The sequence below is a fragment of the Kogia breviceps genome, chromosome 8, assembly GCF_026419965.1.
Source record: "Kogia breviceps isolate mKogBre1 chromosome 8, mKogBre1 haplotype 1, whole genome shotgun sequence".
Classification (NCBI taxonomy): Eukaryota; Metazoa; Chordata; class Mammalia; order Artiodactyla; family Physeteridae; genus Kogia; species Kogia breviceps.
Genome location: NC_081317.1, coordinates 52,141,743 through 52,156,724, shown reverse-complemented (window position 1 = coordinate 52,156,724; position 14,982 = coordinate 52,141,743). Strand labels below are relative to the sequence as shown.

The window sequence follows — 14,982 nt, the reverse complement described above, 5'->3', positions numbered from 1 at the left end:
ATTCAATTGACAAAGAACAGTCTCATTAACAAATAGTGATAGGACAACTGGAGGTCCACTTGCAAGGGAAGGTAGAACCCTACTTTACACAATATGCAAAAAAATACATCAAAATGCATCAAAGACTTAAGTGTGAGCTATAAAACTCTAAAAGTCATGGAAGAAAACATCAAGGTAAATCTTCAACAAGGACCTACTGTATAGCAAAGGGAACTCTGCTCAATATTATGTAACAACCTAAACAGGAAAAGAATTTGAAAAAGAATAGATATATGTATAACTGAGTCACTTTGCTGTACACCAGAAACTAACACAACACAACATTGTTAATCAACTCTACTCCAATATAAAATACAAAGTTGAAAAAAAGAAAACGTAGAGGTAAACCTTTATGACCTTGGATTTTGTAATGGAGTCTTGGATAGGACACCAAAAGCATAAGCAACAAACAAAAAAACCCAAAATTAATTCGGCTTCATCAAAACTAAAATCTTTTGTGAGTAAAAGGACACTCTCGGGACTTCCCTGGTGGTGCAGTGGATAAGATTCCACGCTCCCAATGCCAGGGGCCAGGGTTCGATCACTAGTCAGGGAACTATATCCTACATGCAAGCCTCAACTAAGAGTTTGCATGACACAACTAAGGAGCCCATGTGCCGCCAGTAAGGAGCCCGCCTGCTGCAACTAAGGGGACTGCTACAACTAAGGAGCCCCCCTGCAGCAATTAAGACCTGGCACGACCAAATAAATAAATAAATAAATATTTTTTAGAAAAGAACACTATCAGTAAAGTGAAATGACAGCAGATACAATGAAAGAAAATATTTATAAATCATATATTTGATAAGGATCTAGTATCTATAATATACAAAGATTTCGTACAACTTAACAGCAAAAAGAAAAGCAACCCAGTTTTAAAATGGGCAAAGGACTTGGAGAGACATTTCTCCTAAGAAAATATACAAATGACCAATAAACACATGAAAAGATACTCAACATCTGTAGTCACTAAGGAAATGTAAATCAAACCCACAATGAGTTACCACTTCATACCCACTAGGATGGCTTCTAAAAAAAAAAAAAACACAAAATAACAAGTGCTATTGAGGATGTGGAGATATTGCAATTCTTGTACATTGCTGGTAGGAATGTTTAATAGTGCAGCTGCTGTGGAAAACAGTTTGGCAGTTCCACCAAAAGTTAAACATATTATTATATGACCTAGCAATTCCACTCCTAGGTATATACCCCCGAAATAGAAAAAAGTATTCAAAAAAATACAAACGTTCACAGCACTATTCACAAAAGCCAAAAGGTGGAAACAACCCAAACGTTCATTACAGATGAGAAGATAAACAATGGAATATTATTCGGCCATAAGAAGGAGTGCAACATGGTACAACGTGGATAAACCTCAAAAAAAAAGTATGCTAAGTGAAAGAAGACAGACACAAAAGGCAACATGTTGTATGATTCCACTTACCATCAAGTGTCCAGAATAGGTAAATCCATAGAGACAATAGATTAGTGGTTGCCTGAGGACAGGGAGGATCTAATAAATATGCTTAATGGGTATGGGGTCGCCTTTGGGGATGATGAAAATGTTTTGGAACTAGATAAATGACGATGGTTGCACAACATTGTGAGTGTACTAATACCACTGAATTATACCCTTTAAAATTGTTAATCTTATGTGAACTTCACCTCAATAAGCAACGGAGACTGAGGCAGCCCCAGCTGAAGTTGGAGCTACGTTCCTGCAACATCCCTGCTCTGGCAAAGCAGCGCGGAGCTGCTTTTGGCTTGGGTGGCAGTCAGAGCCACAACCTCACAGCCCGCCGCTGTCGTCGAATTCCGGAGCGCTGGGCTGGCCTGGAGGGCCAGCTCACGCAGGCCCCAGCGGGATGCAGAACTCTGCGCGTGGTTGTGGGTCACGTTCTGCAGGCTCCTTCACCTATTATTGGCTGTGACGCTTTGTGCAAAATACCCAAAACCTTACTTACGGGGCTCAGATTCTGGAGCCGGGTAAGTAAGGGAAGTCTCAATCTGAGGTCTCCCTGGAGTTTCCATTTATCACTTTTTACCCTTTTTCATCGATCTAAAGTCCCAGCTTTTGACATTTCATTATCTGAAATCCGAATGTGTCTTATCAATCTATGGTATGTACTCGTACCTGCAGCGTTTTTCTTTCTAAGTGGTATGTGAAACAATGGTGAGTCTCGGAAACAATGCTATATCTGCGAGTCAATGAAATAGGCCTTAAAATTTCTAGTTTTGTGTTGTGTGCTTATTAGTTGATGTCCCTGGCCCTGTCCAGGGACATCTGTTCCTCCCGCTCCCCACCCCACACAACTATAACCCTGGTAAGGTGCCGTAATAGGTGCTCAATAAATGTTGACTGAATGAACGGCAAGAACCCTATTTGTTTTAAATTTTTTTTGCGCCTTGGCTCCGCCCCTTGTGGGCAGTTTGACACAAGAAGTGTCACGTAATCCATTTAAGCTTCGTTTTCCTAGTTCACAAAATGGCTGTAATAACCTCAGCGCCTGGCGGGTGGGAGGCTCGAAAGAGGGAAGTGCCCGCTTAGATGTGTTCCCAGAGCCCGAGTACTGGATCCATAAAACTCCAACCCGATGAAAAGACAAGAACAGTGTCGCTTTTTATTTTTTAAATTTTATAGCAAAATTTAAGGGAAGGAAGGGGGAGGCAGTTCCAATTATTAAAAAGCGTTATTTGATGAATTGGAACTAAGCAGGGAAGACTTAGATATGGTGGGGTAGTTCTTGAATTCAAACTTCGACGACTGAAGATCAAAATACGTAGTCGAAGTGTCTCTAGATTTCAAGGATTCTTTAGGGCGGGACTGTCTGTAGACGGCAGAAAGAAAAAAGACATTAGAAACCAGAAGTCAAAGACGTGCGACCCCTCCCTCCTCTCTCGCAGCCCCCCACTGGCTATGCAGACACATCTTAACTTCCACCAACTCTCAGCACAGGGTCTGTCTAGGGAGTCTGGACCCTCCCAGCCGCCGCCGCACTCTCGAGCCTTCCCGATCTCGCAGCGCGTCCGCTTGACCCGCTAGGCTGCTCCGGGCTCGCCAGGCCGCTCCCGCGCTCGGGACCCGCCCGACGAGGGCAGGGAGAGAGCAGTCGCGCAACCTGCGGGGTTGTGAGAACCAAGCAGGTCTATAACGAGTACCAAGTTGTTTGCCACACATAATGCCAGGCGACTGGAGGTGAAGGGGTCGCCTTGCCCTTCGAACGTCCCCAGGTATCTCTTGCGCCTGTCGCACAGCGATTCTGCGAACTCGCATAACCAGAGAGCACCTCAGGCTCAGGGGCGCTCCGCAGTGTGAGAACCTTCCGTTCCAGTTGTATCTTCTTTCCCAGACCCTATCTCCCAAACCTGCTAATGGCTTCCTAACGTTTCTAGAACAAAATCCAGGTTTTGATCTAACATCCGGGTTTTTTTTTGACTTACAGGGCCACTACGTCGTTATCTGGCCTCTGCCCTCCTCTTTGATCTCGTTGTGTACTCGCTCCAGCTGGCCTTTGGGTCCTCTTAAACTGCCACGTTCTTTTTCACGTAAGTTTTTGCACTCGAGTTTCTCTGCCTCCCGTGGCTAATCTCTTCTCATGCCTCAGGTTCTCTGACCAATCTTAAGATAGTCTCCCCGCCTATTCACACTTCACTCTTATCCACCACATCGGTTTTACAAACTCAACTCTTCGAAATATTTATATTGCTTAAAAATCTACTTCCCAGAATGTAAGCTCTATGAGGGCAGGATTCCCGTTTTGTCCTATTCACTTTTTGTGTCTGATCTAGAACGGGGCTGATCACGCAAGTAGGAACTTAAAAAAAAATAGGAAGGAAGGGAGGGAGGGAGGGAGGAAGTTAAGGAGGGAGGGATCGTGTGTACCTGGGTTAAATATCTTAGGTTTGATTATTCATTTGTCTGTGGCCCAACTCGATCATCTAAATCCTTCTCCTCTTCAGCTCCTCCCAGTTCTTGCTGCGCCCAACAGCCCTGTGATTGGCCCCTAGTCCTATGCCGCATTCCATACGGAAGCTTCAGTTGGAGGAGAGGGTGGAAGGCTAAAGGAGATATGGGTGCCTCTCATGCCCAAGGCCTAGCACTCAAGACATCTCCTTTCCACTCCGTTCTCCTAGGCTGCCCTAAGGCACAGGGAGCCTAGTGCCCCAGTTCTGAGCCAAAATACTATAGATTTCAGTCTCTTCGAAGACATGGTTTACCTTAAATTTTTGCATAATTTCTTATATTGCTATAGATAGGTAGGTAGGTAGATAGATAGGTAGATAAAATGATTCCCCCTTCAGAAAAAAAGTCAGAGTAAAGTTGGTACTTTAAGCAGGTAGGAGTGAGGTGGGGGAAATGGGCCAAGGAAAAAGAAGTCCTTGTGGTAGTAGGAAAAGGCAAGGAGGTCCACACATCCATCATAACAGAATGCTTAAGAGAGGGAAAAGCTTAAGAGAGTGTCTCTGTTTCTCAGAGAGTGCAGCAAATCCCAGTGTGCAGACTGCGAGAGTTGGCGAGGTCTCCATCCCAGTCACCCTCAGAACCCTCTGGGGGAGCTCTGAAAAACTCCACCGCATAGAGCGGAAGGTCGGATTTAGTAGAGTTTTGCAATAGAGCTGGGAATGATAGATCTCTGCCAGATGATGCCACGCGCAGTTGGCTTTGGAAATCCAGGGTTGGTTCAGCGACCTTGTTAAACTAATGGGGAAACTGGGGGTCGTTGAAAGGATGCAGCTAGCCAGCTAATTTGCAGAAAGAGGGGCCACTAGGCCTCTAGCCTCCGGAGAGCTCAATTTTCCACCGTCTGGTTCTCAAGTGTTTAGGGGATGGGAGGCACGGTTTATGGGATGGGCTTTAACGTGCGACAGTCCATCTTGGGCTATTTCCCGTTTGTAGCCCTAACGAGGCAGCGCGATCGGGAGACTGGAGTTGTCCCACGGGTTAGCAGGGTGAGCTGAGGTAGGACCAAATACCCTAGTCTCCTGGGCCCAACTTTCTCTTCCGAAAAGTGAGTGCGCTGGACTGCGGAAGCTGAGTTCAAACTCGTGGATCAGCCACCTCACCTGCGGGACCTTCCGCGGAGTCTGCGCGGGCGTGGCTCCCGCCTTCGGTGCCCCCTGCAGCGGCGCGCAGGTAGCGGACGACGTCGCGGTGGCCCCGCTCCTCAGCCAGGTCCACGGGCAGGCGGCCCCAGGCGTCGCGCACGTCCAGCCGCGCCCCGGCTCGGTGCAGCGCCACCAACGTGTCCAGGAAGCCCTCCCGGGCGGCGTCGTGCACGGGTCGGGTGAGGGTGGCGGGGTCCGCGCAGTTGGGGTCCGCACCGTGGAGCAGCAGCAGCTCGGCCACGCGTGCGCTGCCCATCATCATGACCTGCCGGAGAGAGCAGAGCGGTCAGGACCGGGGTGGGGGCAAGGGCAGGATTAAAGAAACTATTTGCGGAGCCCCTAGACCTTGCGGACGCCCTTACAAGCCACAGGTGTCTAGTTACTACTTTCTTTCAGTTACCAACTCGCTTAGCCAGTTCACCTACCTATTCCATTTTTCTGTACACATTCTGTTGTATTCTCCAACGTTCTGCAGGGTTCCAGCCACGCACAGAAAACTGCCAGACTCACAGACAACAGCAAAAGGGTGAGGAACAAACTGGCTTTCACTACAGCCTAACCTCCTGTATTTTCTTCCTCATTTTGATAAGAAATTATGTAAGGCTCGGAGATTTTGTATGGTTCACTGCTGTATATCCAAGCCCAGAAAGTGGTAATTGTTTAAAAGCAAAAAAGAAAAAGAAAAAAACCGACAAAAACTTAATTCTTGCAAAACTTTAAGGTACCTTTGGTTTCCCTGAACGTTAAACTTCAATTTCTTTAAGAATAAAATGAGAAAGTTTGTCTAACCAACCCTAAAATTCCTTCTTCTGGTAAACTAAATAATGCCCCCCAAAGATGTCCACTTCCTAACACTCAAAAGCTGTGAATATATTACCTCATATGGCAAAGGGAACTTTGCAGATGTGGTTAAATTAAGGATTTTGAGGGAGATTAACTTGTATTGTCAGGGTGGGCTCAACTTAATTACAAGTTTCCTTATAAAAAGGACACAGTCAGAGAGAAGATATAAGAATGGAAGCAGAGGTCAGAGAGAAGATGCAGGGGCCAAGAGCCCTAGATGTTGGAAAAGACAAGGAAATGGATTCTTCCTTAGAACTCCCAACAGGAGTGCAACCCTGTGGATCCATTTTAGACTTCTGACTTCCAGAAACATAAAATAATAAATTTATGTTGATACTAAATTTGTGGTAATTTGTTATAGCAGAAATAGGAAACTCAGACACCTTCCAAGATTACACTCTGGGAGTTCACTAAGTAGGGGGAGCTCACCTCATTTGGCTCCTAAATAATCTTTGATACAAAGCCATTACCAAAGAGGAATTTTGAAATGGTGTTCACAATCACAGCAACCTTACAATTTGAGTGTTACATGGTGGGCGGTGGTGGTAGACTATTCTTTTTTTAGGGTAACCACTATTTGGTTATATTAGTTAGACCATAGTGACTGTATAAAGAGGAATTACTTATTTTTAGTTACATTCTGTATTAAATACAAGTTAATCTGTCCAAACCAATCATAACAGAATCATAACAAGTTACAGTACGTTTGTTGATTCCTGTCCTGGAGAAAGTGAAACTGATTTAATTTTCAAAAAGACAGAGAGAAAATATAAGTGAACCAACTTACAGCTACAAAAAGAAAGGAAAACTAATGCAGTGCATTAGAAGAAAGAATTGTTTTAAAAGAAAAACTGGTGAAACTGTCACAATATTATTAACTATTTATTTACACTATTAGATTTCTAATAGATTATGGGTTAATTTCCAAAACAAAGGGACCACACCTAAGGATGATGTCATAATGTTTTGGAAGCTCTACTGCAAGTGCCAGAGTTAGTACATGTCTGTACACTTCCATGCCTGTATATAATGCAGGTGAAAATATATTAGTTGGGTTGGATAAATAAAGTCCTTCACCTTAGTCATAAAATTGTTTTTATTATATGCCATAGTATTAAAGGTTGAAAAGTAACATAACATTTAAATATTTAAATAATAGCAATCCAAAGCAAAAAGAAACTTAAACAAACTAATATTTATAGGGTGCCTAAGTCAACTTGATGACCTAAATTTAATTTAGTAATTAAAATTTTTCTATAAACTAAGTATTTTTCTATTAAACACAAATTTGGTTAGGGTTCAAAATAAAATCATACCCCCTTCTGTCTATGCTTTTATCCTATTTAAAAATGATTTAAAATTAATTATCCAACTTTCTTTTTGTATTTAAACAATAAGGTCTTATCTAACACCTTCTAGAACTTGAAGGCTGAACGCCCAGTCTGCAAGGTGCTGGCAAAATTTTAGAAATATCTAATTATGACTCAGGCATGCATTTTTTAAAAAGGACTCAATACTCCTTTTCTACAATCATTCAACCTTTCTCTCCCCAAATCTCTCCACATTTCAAATCCCAAATAATCTCAAACTTGAAGGCATTTTAGTTTTATTTTCATATCTGTACCTAAAAGTGTGTAAAATTTATCCTATGTAGCATAGTTTCAGGAAAGGAAGATTCACTTGTGAAACCTGTTAAGTTCCAAGTGGAGTTACTTTTCCTTTGTCTTGTTAGGATGGAGTTTTTGCAATGTGCATTTGCTTCATATAAATTTTGTTTTTCAGAATCAGAAATCATTGTCAAAACTGGGCGTAAAACAAGGGTAGTGACTTCCAGGCAGAATGTGTCTTTAGCCTCAGATTTAGGAAGTTAGTGAAGGCGAAAAACAACAGAAAAACGAACTCAACACACCCTCACACACACAAAACTGGATTGCGGAGGGGAGAAATGACATTTTTAAACTCTGAGGAATTGAAAACTCTCAAATAAATTAACCTATATCAAGTAAGTTTAAAATACCCAAAATGATAGGAGATCCTCCCCAAGTGGTTAACTAAATTGACAGCATTATTTCAGGCAAGGTTACATTAACGTTTTTCTTCAGATATGTCTATTTCCTAACAAGCATATATTTTCCTTACTCGGTTAAAAAAATAAACACGATGTGTAGTTACTTCTGAAAAATTTCAATCGACCTTTATTCCAACATACACAGCAGGAGATTTCCACTGAAATCCCTCCCCCCACTCCCAACAAAGAAGATGATCAGCTCCATTCCCCATTCAGTGAGTTCGGGGTTAAGTGGTCCAGCAAATCTTCCATTTCTTTAAACTCTTACACCAAACGTTCGTCAATTTCGCATCTGATGAAGAACATACCTCGGTTTATATGAACACAAATAGGCTCTCCCCTCTAGATCTTCATACCAGTCTAGAGATCTGAACTCCACGTGCCTTTCAGTCCTCCGGTGGCTTCCTGAGCCCCCTGGGCGTCGCCCAGAGGAGGTCTCCGACTCCGACCTCGGTCTGAAAACTCCCCAGGAAGTCTCCCCTTTACCAAGAAACGCTTACCTGGTTCCGATCCACTGGCCAACCTCGTCCTTCTAAGTCGCCCGCCATCCCCCGCACCCCGCTCCCCCGCCACCTTCCCGCGGCAGGCCTGCCTACCTACCTGAATCGGGCTCCGACCGTAACGGTTCGGCGCGTGGGCCGGCACCCCCGCCTCGAGCAGCGCCCGCACCTCGTCAGCCCGGCCCCGGGCGGCGGCGGTGGCCAGCCAGTCAGCCGAGGTCTCCATGCTGCTCCCCAACGTTCGCCCCTCGCTCCCTCGCTCTCCCCCTCCCGCCTCCTTGGAGTGCAGGCGGCCCGCCCCGGCCGCCCGGGAGCAGCCCGCCCCTCCTTTTCCCTCCTCCGGGGCCCGCGGAAGCGGCCCCCAGACTCGGCTCCTCGACTCCTCCCGCGGACTCTTTCCACCCCGGAGAGCGCCCTCCACGTGTTCTTCCAGGAGGCGCCTTTTGCTCCCAATGCGCTGCAAATGAGACACCTCTGAAGGGGCCCCACTTCATGCCTCCGCAGTCACGAGTCCTCCGCCCGCCTGCCCGCGGGCACCGGCCGGAAGCGGTCCGCCCCTGGAGCGCGGCGGAGCCCCGGCTGGAGGGCGCCCAGGGCCCTCCCACCTGCCCCCCTCCCCGCGTCCCCCGCGCCCTCCTCCCCGCGCTGCGCCCCCACCCCCAGCAGAGGCGCACGCGCAGCTCTGAGCGAGTTCGTTCCACCAAAGCGAAATTCCTCGCGTGTACACCCTGCCTGGCATTAGAGAGCTGCACGGGATTCCTAACTGCCAAGTTCGAACCAGTGTGTTTAGTGTCCTAGGCAAAGTATTGCTTCCTCTTTTAATCAGAAGAAACGGCCAGCCTGTCCTCGCGGTAAGAGCCGAGGATCGGTATCACCCATCCCACCACGAGACTTCCCTTCTTTCAGACGACACACTCCCCCTCCAACACTGAGCACTTGGATATCGCGCGCTGGCTCTGCTATGCCAGAAATCCTAGCTCAAACGTTCATTTTGGAGACTCGGCTCACCCGCCAGCCTGTGCCTCCCTCCCTCCACACACATGAAAACGGATGTCGGGAGAGAGCGTTTCCGAGGCTTACACAATGCCTGGTACTAGTGCCTAGTATACGTGATGGCTCCGAGAAGATGAGGTCTATTTAACAGGGATGGTGGAGATTTCTGCCTATAAGCAGATCGGAAAGTGGCAAGGGAGTCACTGGGCTATAGGCTCCGTTCTTAATAAATAATTCCTCCTAGACCAGAAAAAGTGTTCAGCGCTCTAGGGGCAGAGTTGCATTCACAGTTGATTCAGAGACCAGGCTCACACACTGTCCTGGCGCCGCTTCTGTCCCGCCCCCTACACCTCTCCTTCCTACTGGAAAAACCTTAAAAGTTTCTTAGTTATAAAATGGGGGGATAAGAGTCGTCCATACTTCATAGGGCTGTTCAGAGTTTTAAATGAATTGATATACACGTAAGTATTTAGAACAGTGTCACACATCCTAAGCTAATGCCTGTTAGCTTTTAAATTATCCATTTTGAGGATTCTTTTGCAATCCTGTTATGAGACACAAAGACGAAAATGCTTTGGGTAGAATTATCAATATTACATAAAAAGGAAGGCAAGAAGACCTTAATCACCGAAACAATGATAGATATCCTCCAAAAACCGACATATTTAATGAAAAGTTTAACAGAATGAAGAGGATAATAAGCAAAAGAAAATCCAACAAGGTTCTAATTTATCCTGTGGTTATTACATATATATATATGTATACACACACACACACACACACACACACCACACACATATACTTTTTTAAAAGACTGGGTTGCTCAGGCTTTGCAGATGGCTTAATCACATGCTTCATCTGTCTACTACATAACCCAGCTCTATTTTGAAAGTTATGTTTCAGTACCTGCTTGACTCCTCTTTTTTTTTTAACATCTTTATTGGAATATAATTGCTTTACAATGGTGTTAGTTTCTGCTTTATAACAAAGTGAATCAGCTATACATATACATATATCCCCATATCTCCTCCCTCTTGCTTCTCCCTCCCAGCCTCCCTATCCCACCCCTCTAGGTGGTCACAAAGCACTGAGCTGATCTCCCTGTGCTATGCGGCTGCTTCCCACTAGCTAGCTATTTTACATTTGGTAGTGTGTATACGTCCATGCCACTCTCTCACTTCGTCCCAGCTTACCCTTCCTCCTCCCGTGTCCTCAAGTCCATTCTCTACATCTGTGTCTTTATTCCTTTCCTGCCCCTAGGTTCTTCAGAACCTTTTTCTTTTTTTTAGATTCCATATATATGCGTTGGCATACGGTGTTTGTTTTTCTCTTTCTGACTTACTTCACTCCGTATCACAGAATTGACTCCTCCTGAAGGCCCAGAATACCTGACTGTACTTTCAGTTGCTGTTAGATTAGGCAACACATGAAGTTTTTTTTTTAAACATCTTTATTGGAGTATAATTGCTTTACAATGGTGTGTTAGTTTCTGCTTTATAACAAAGTGAATCAGCTATACATATACATATATCCCCATATCTCTTCCCTCTTGCGTCTCCCTCCCTCCCTGCCTCCCTATCCCACCACTCTAGGTGGTCACAAAGCACCCAGCTGATCTCCCTGTGCTATGCGGCTGCTTCTCACCAGCTATCTATGCTATGTTTGGTAGTGTATATATATCCACGCCACTCTCTCACTTTGTCACAGCCTACCCTTCCCCCTCCCCACATCCTCAAGTCCATTCTCTAGTAGGTCTGCGTCTCCATTCCCATCTTACCCCTCACATGAAGTTTTAAGTGATGCCAATTAAAACACTTATGGGGTATCAAATCCATTATAAAATTCCATCACTGTGCCATTTATATTTTCCTCCAGGCACCTCTCAATCATTAGGGCAACAATGGTGTGGAAAATTCAAACTGTGGTAGAGAACATAAAATTCTTTTAATGTAGCTTAAGGTATTGTATCATGGGGGAGGGGAAAATAGCCGTTGTGGTGATGGGATGGAGGGAACAGATTTCCCTTGTAATATGTCTGGCTTTTTGGACTAATATCAAAATTAGTTCTCATCACTAAAAAGATGGTTCCTAATCTTCAGGCAGGGAGAGTAGGCCCTTTGGAGAACCTGTTGAAAGCTATATATCCTCTCCTCAAAAAATAAAGTATGCAATTTTATTTAAAAAGTGTGTTCACTGGCATATATAACTTTTAGGGAATTCAGAAATTCCTCTAAAATTCAACTATAGATTCCTACATCAGGAACTCTTTAAACTCTCATGCAACTCTTTAACCTCTCTATTGGACGGTTACTGGAGGAAATGGGTGATAGAACCATATAAAAACATCCCTTGGATGCGTTATATACAGACATGGAGATTGACTTTCATCAAGAGCAGGTTTTAGACATGTATGCATTAGCTCCAGCCCTTACAGTTGAGTTCCCCAAAGATTATGTTATCCTTGAGTATGGCCCCTTTGTTCTGGAAGTTGATCCCATACTCCACTGGAAATCTTGTGTAAATAAGTAGTTAATAATAGTATGAAAGCTTTCCTAGTTTTTCTTTTAAAGAACTAACAAACTCCCAATTTACTCATGTATATCAGCTCAGACCTGAGGGGAAAACCCTCAGAAGAAATAAAATATAAAGCCCAGGATCCTGGTGCTGGTTATGCCAGTCTGAGATTCCCCATGTGTAAAAGGGAGTCATCATATATTTCATGGATTGATAAAATAAGATGATGTATGTCAAAAAGCTTCAAAAATTCTAAAGATTTTTGGTTATTTCCATTACCCTCCTCAAACTTTCTTTCTTCTTTTCTTCCCTGAGGATGTCATGGCCTTATTTAGGTTTGTGCTGTTTTGGCAGTTTTGAAAATCTATACTATGAAATAAAAATCTGTCTCAATTCTGATCAGTTTTTTAAGATTATTCATTTAAAAAATGAATGTTCATTCAACAAACTCACAGGTTAAGGGTAGAGTATTAAGTGCAAGGGGTGGGTAGAAGATGTTAAACATATGGGCTTGAGTTGGAATGCCTGGGTTCAGATCTAGACTTTTCACTTAATTGCTCTATAACAAAGTAACTTAATGTACCTGGACCTCAGGTTTTTCATTTGTATAACTGGGATAATAGTACTCGCCGCAAACAGCTGTTGTAGGGATTAAATGATGCATTATATGTAATGTGTGTAGAAGAGCAAAGGGAAGCAGAGGATGACACAAGAAAATGCAAATGGAACCAAACTCATTCTGGTGGCTTAGGCAAAGTCTTCACGAATGCTGAAAGCTCACCTTAGTCTTGAAAAGTGTAGGAGTATAAAGATGGAAAAGAAGAAGAAAGATGTTCCAGGCAGAAGTGAGAGCAAAGAAGTTTGGGAAAACTGAAAGTAATTTACTGGGATGCATGGTGAGAAACTGGAAAAATAAACTTTTGGAAGAAAAGCCTGCAAAGGCGTCTGCTAAGTGCTGCTCAGATTGTCAGGAGGAAAACCAGGAGTGAGTGGGATGCTGAGGAAGTGGGGACACTCTGTGCAGGCTACTCTTTCACAGGTTAGCTGTGACAGCTCAAGGCAGTGAGTGGTGAGGGGAGGCAGAGGGGAGGTGCAAGAGGCCTGAGCACACATGTACCCTAAAGGAAGAGTGCCAGGTGACAGGAAGAACAGTTAGGAGAGAAAAAAAAAGAGAAACTGAGGACATAGGCAAAATAGGGTATTTCTGAGGACCTGAGCCACCTAAAAAGTAAAGAAGCAAAGGAATATAAGGCACAGGGAGTCATCACAAATTTGGATGCGGGAGATTCAGCTAGATTTGAGAAGGGAGAAAAGGTCAGGGCAGGGAGGAAGTTGAAACACTTCCTTCCATGAACAAAGAGGCTGGCTTGTTTTCAGTGATGATAAGATGGTGGGTTAGGAAGTGAGAGTGGTGAAGGTTTAGGATATCTGTTATGAGGAAAGAGGGATGGGCTAAGTCGGACTTAGAAGGCTTTTCATCAGCCTGGAGAACCCAGCTGAGGGTAGGTGACACTACAGGTGCACCTGACTCTTTAAATTAAAGGAAGCCTTACAATGATGGTGCTCCTGTGACCCTACAAATCCAAGAATAGTAATTCTAGATGTGAACATTAATTTAACACATCACCAGAAAGAGAAAGAAAGATATTTGAGAAGGTAGTATTCTGAAATTAGGTTCTGGTTCTTACAAGGCACTGCAGGATTGGCAAGGTATGATATGCATGATATGCAAATACATCATATGTCAACTAACATCATTTTAGCAGGAAAATAAAGGGTATTGGATAAACAGCTCTGAACTGGGACCAAGTGACAGTCCTGATTTGACTGTCTATCAACATGCTTTTTGATTGTGAAATCCTTTGAGGCTATTCTTAGCTTCAATGTCCATATCCTTAAAATTGACTCTATCTTACTCTACCTTTATATCTCATGAGGTTATTATATCAAGTGAGGCAATACACACAAAAGCATACATCTGTTTACCATATTTAATATTAGTATTGTTATAAAATAATTGTTCAAAATATAATTTGAGGTTAAAAATAAAAAATATATAGAATACCTCTGGACAGATATAGAAAAGTCTGTTAACTGTGGGGAAAAGAAATGGGAAACTGGGATGGGCATGTGATTTTCTTGTCACACTCTACAACTTGTATTGTTTGGATTTTGTACTATATGCATGTATTAGCCATATAATTAATTAAGTAAACATAATACATTTTATTAGACAAATAAGCATTGAGCATTGCTTTTCTGAAAACCATCATTCATAACTTTATTTGACAAAGAGTAACTGAGTTCATACTATATGTCAGGCACTTGGCTTTAAGTTGTGTATACAAAAAAAGAATGGTCCTTAGTCAAGAGGGTAAATTGGTAACAACCATCAACATGTTTGATTCTCTGGAGGAGGAAGTTGGTCTGGAATTGGAATGCACACTTTAGGGAAGCCTACATTAACAGTATAGGAGAAGGAGGATGCACTCTGACAACTGACACTTCTGACCTGTGTTACCAGGAAAAAGATGTTGTATTTCAGGGTCTGGAGAGGATCCAATAATTAACAAGACCCCCTTAGGAAATAGCTTATCAGAGCAGGTATGCTCTGTTAATGGAGCTTCTGGACATAGCTGGGTTAAGCCTGAATAGATGGGCTCTAGGGTGGAATGCTGGGTGCGGTAGAGGATTATTTGAAGACTAAAGCAACGGAAGAATAATTTCATGTACCCCTTTTAATACAGAGTTACCAAAGTAAAGACCACAGGCCTAGCTCTGCCACCAACTTTATTACCTTGAGAAAGTAATACTTTATTCTAGCTTTGATATCTGCATCTACAAAGTGGGCATAATAACAACTGTGCCTCAAGAGATTGTTGTTCAGCTAAGAAAAGTGCTCCTCAAAGTGCCCCTGGG

At 43.6% G+C, this 14,982-nt stretch overlaps 1 protein-coding gene across 3 annotated transcripts in view; it reads right to left on the bottom strand.

Annotated features, from left to right (window-relative positions):
• Window positions 1-2,635: 2,635 nt before the first annotated feature.
• The window catches only part of LOC131760950 (cyclin-dependent kinase inhibitor 2A-like), a 24,932-nt gene continuing 12,585 nt past the window's right edge, over window positions 2,636-14,982 (bottom strand). For 2 of the 3 annotated variants that reach the window (XM_067041413.1, XM_059071102.2), the window contains exons 2-3: window positions 5,104-5,410; window positions 2,636-2,867 (exon numbers count right to left, since the gene is read on the bottom strand). In XM_067041413.1, coding sequence (XP_066897514.1) covers window positions 2,842-2,867; window positions 5,104-5,407 — 330 coding nt within the window. In that variant the 5' untranslated portion in view covers window positions 5,408-5,410 and the 3' untranslated portion in view covers window positions 2,636-2,841. Of the gene's footprint in view, window positions 2,868-5,103; window positions 5,411-8,656; window positions 8,786-14,982 lie in introns of those variants that run through there. The other variant, XM_059071103.2, reaches the window with a different exon arrangement.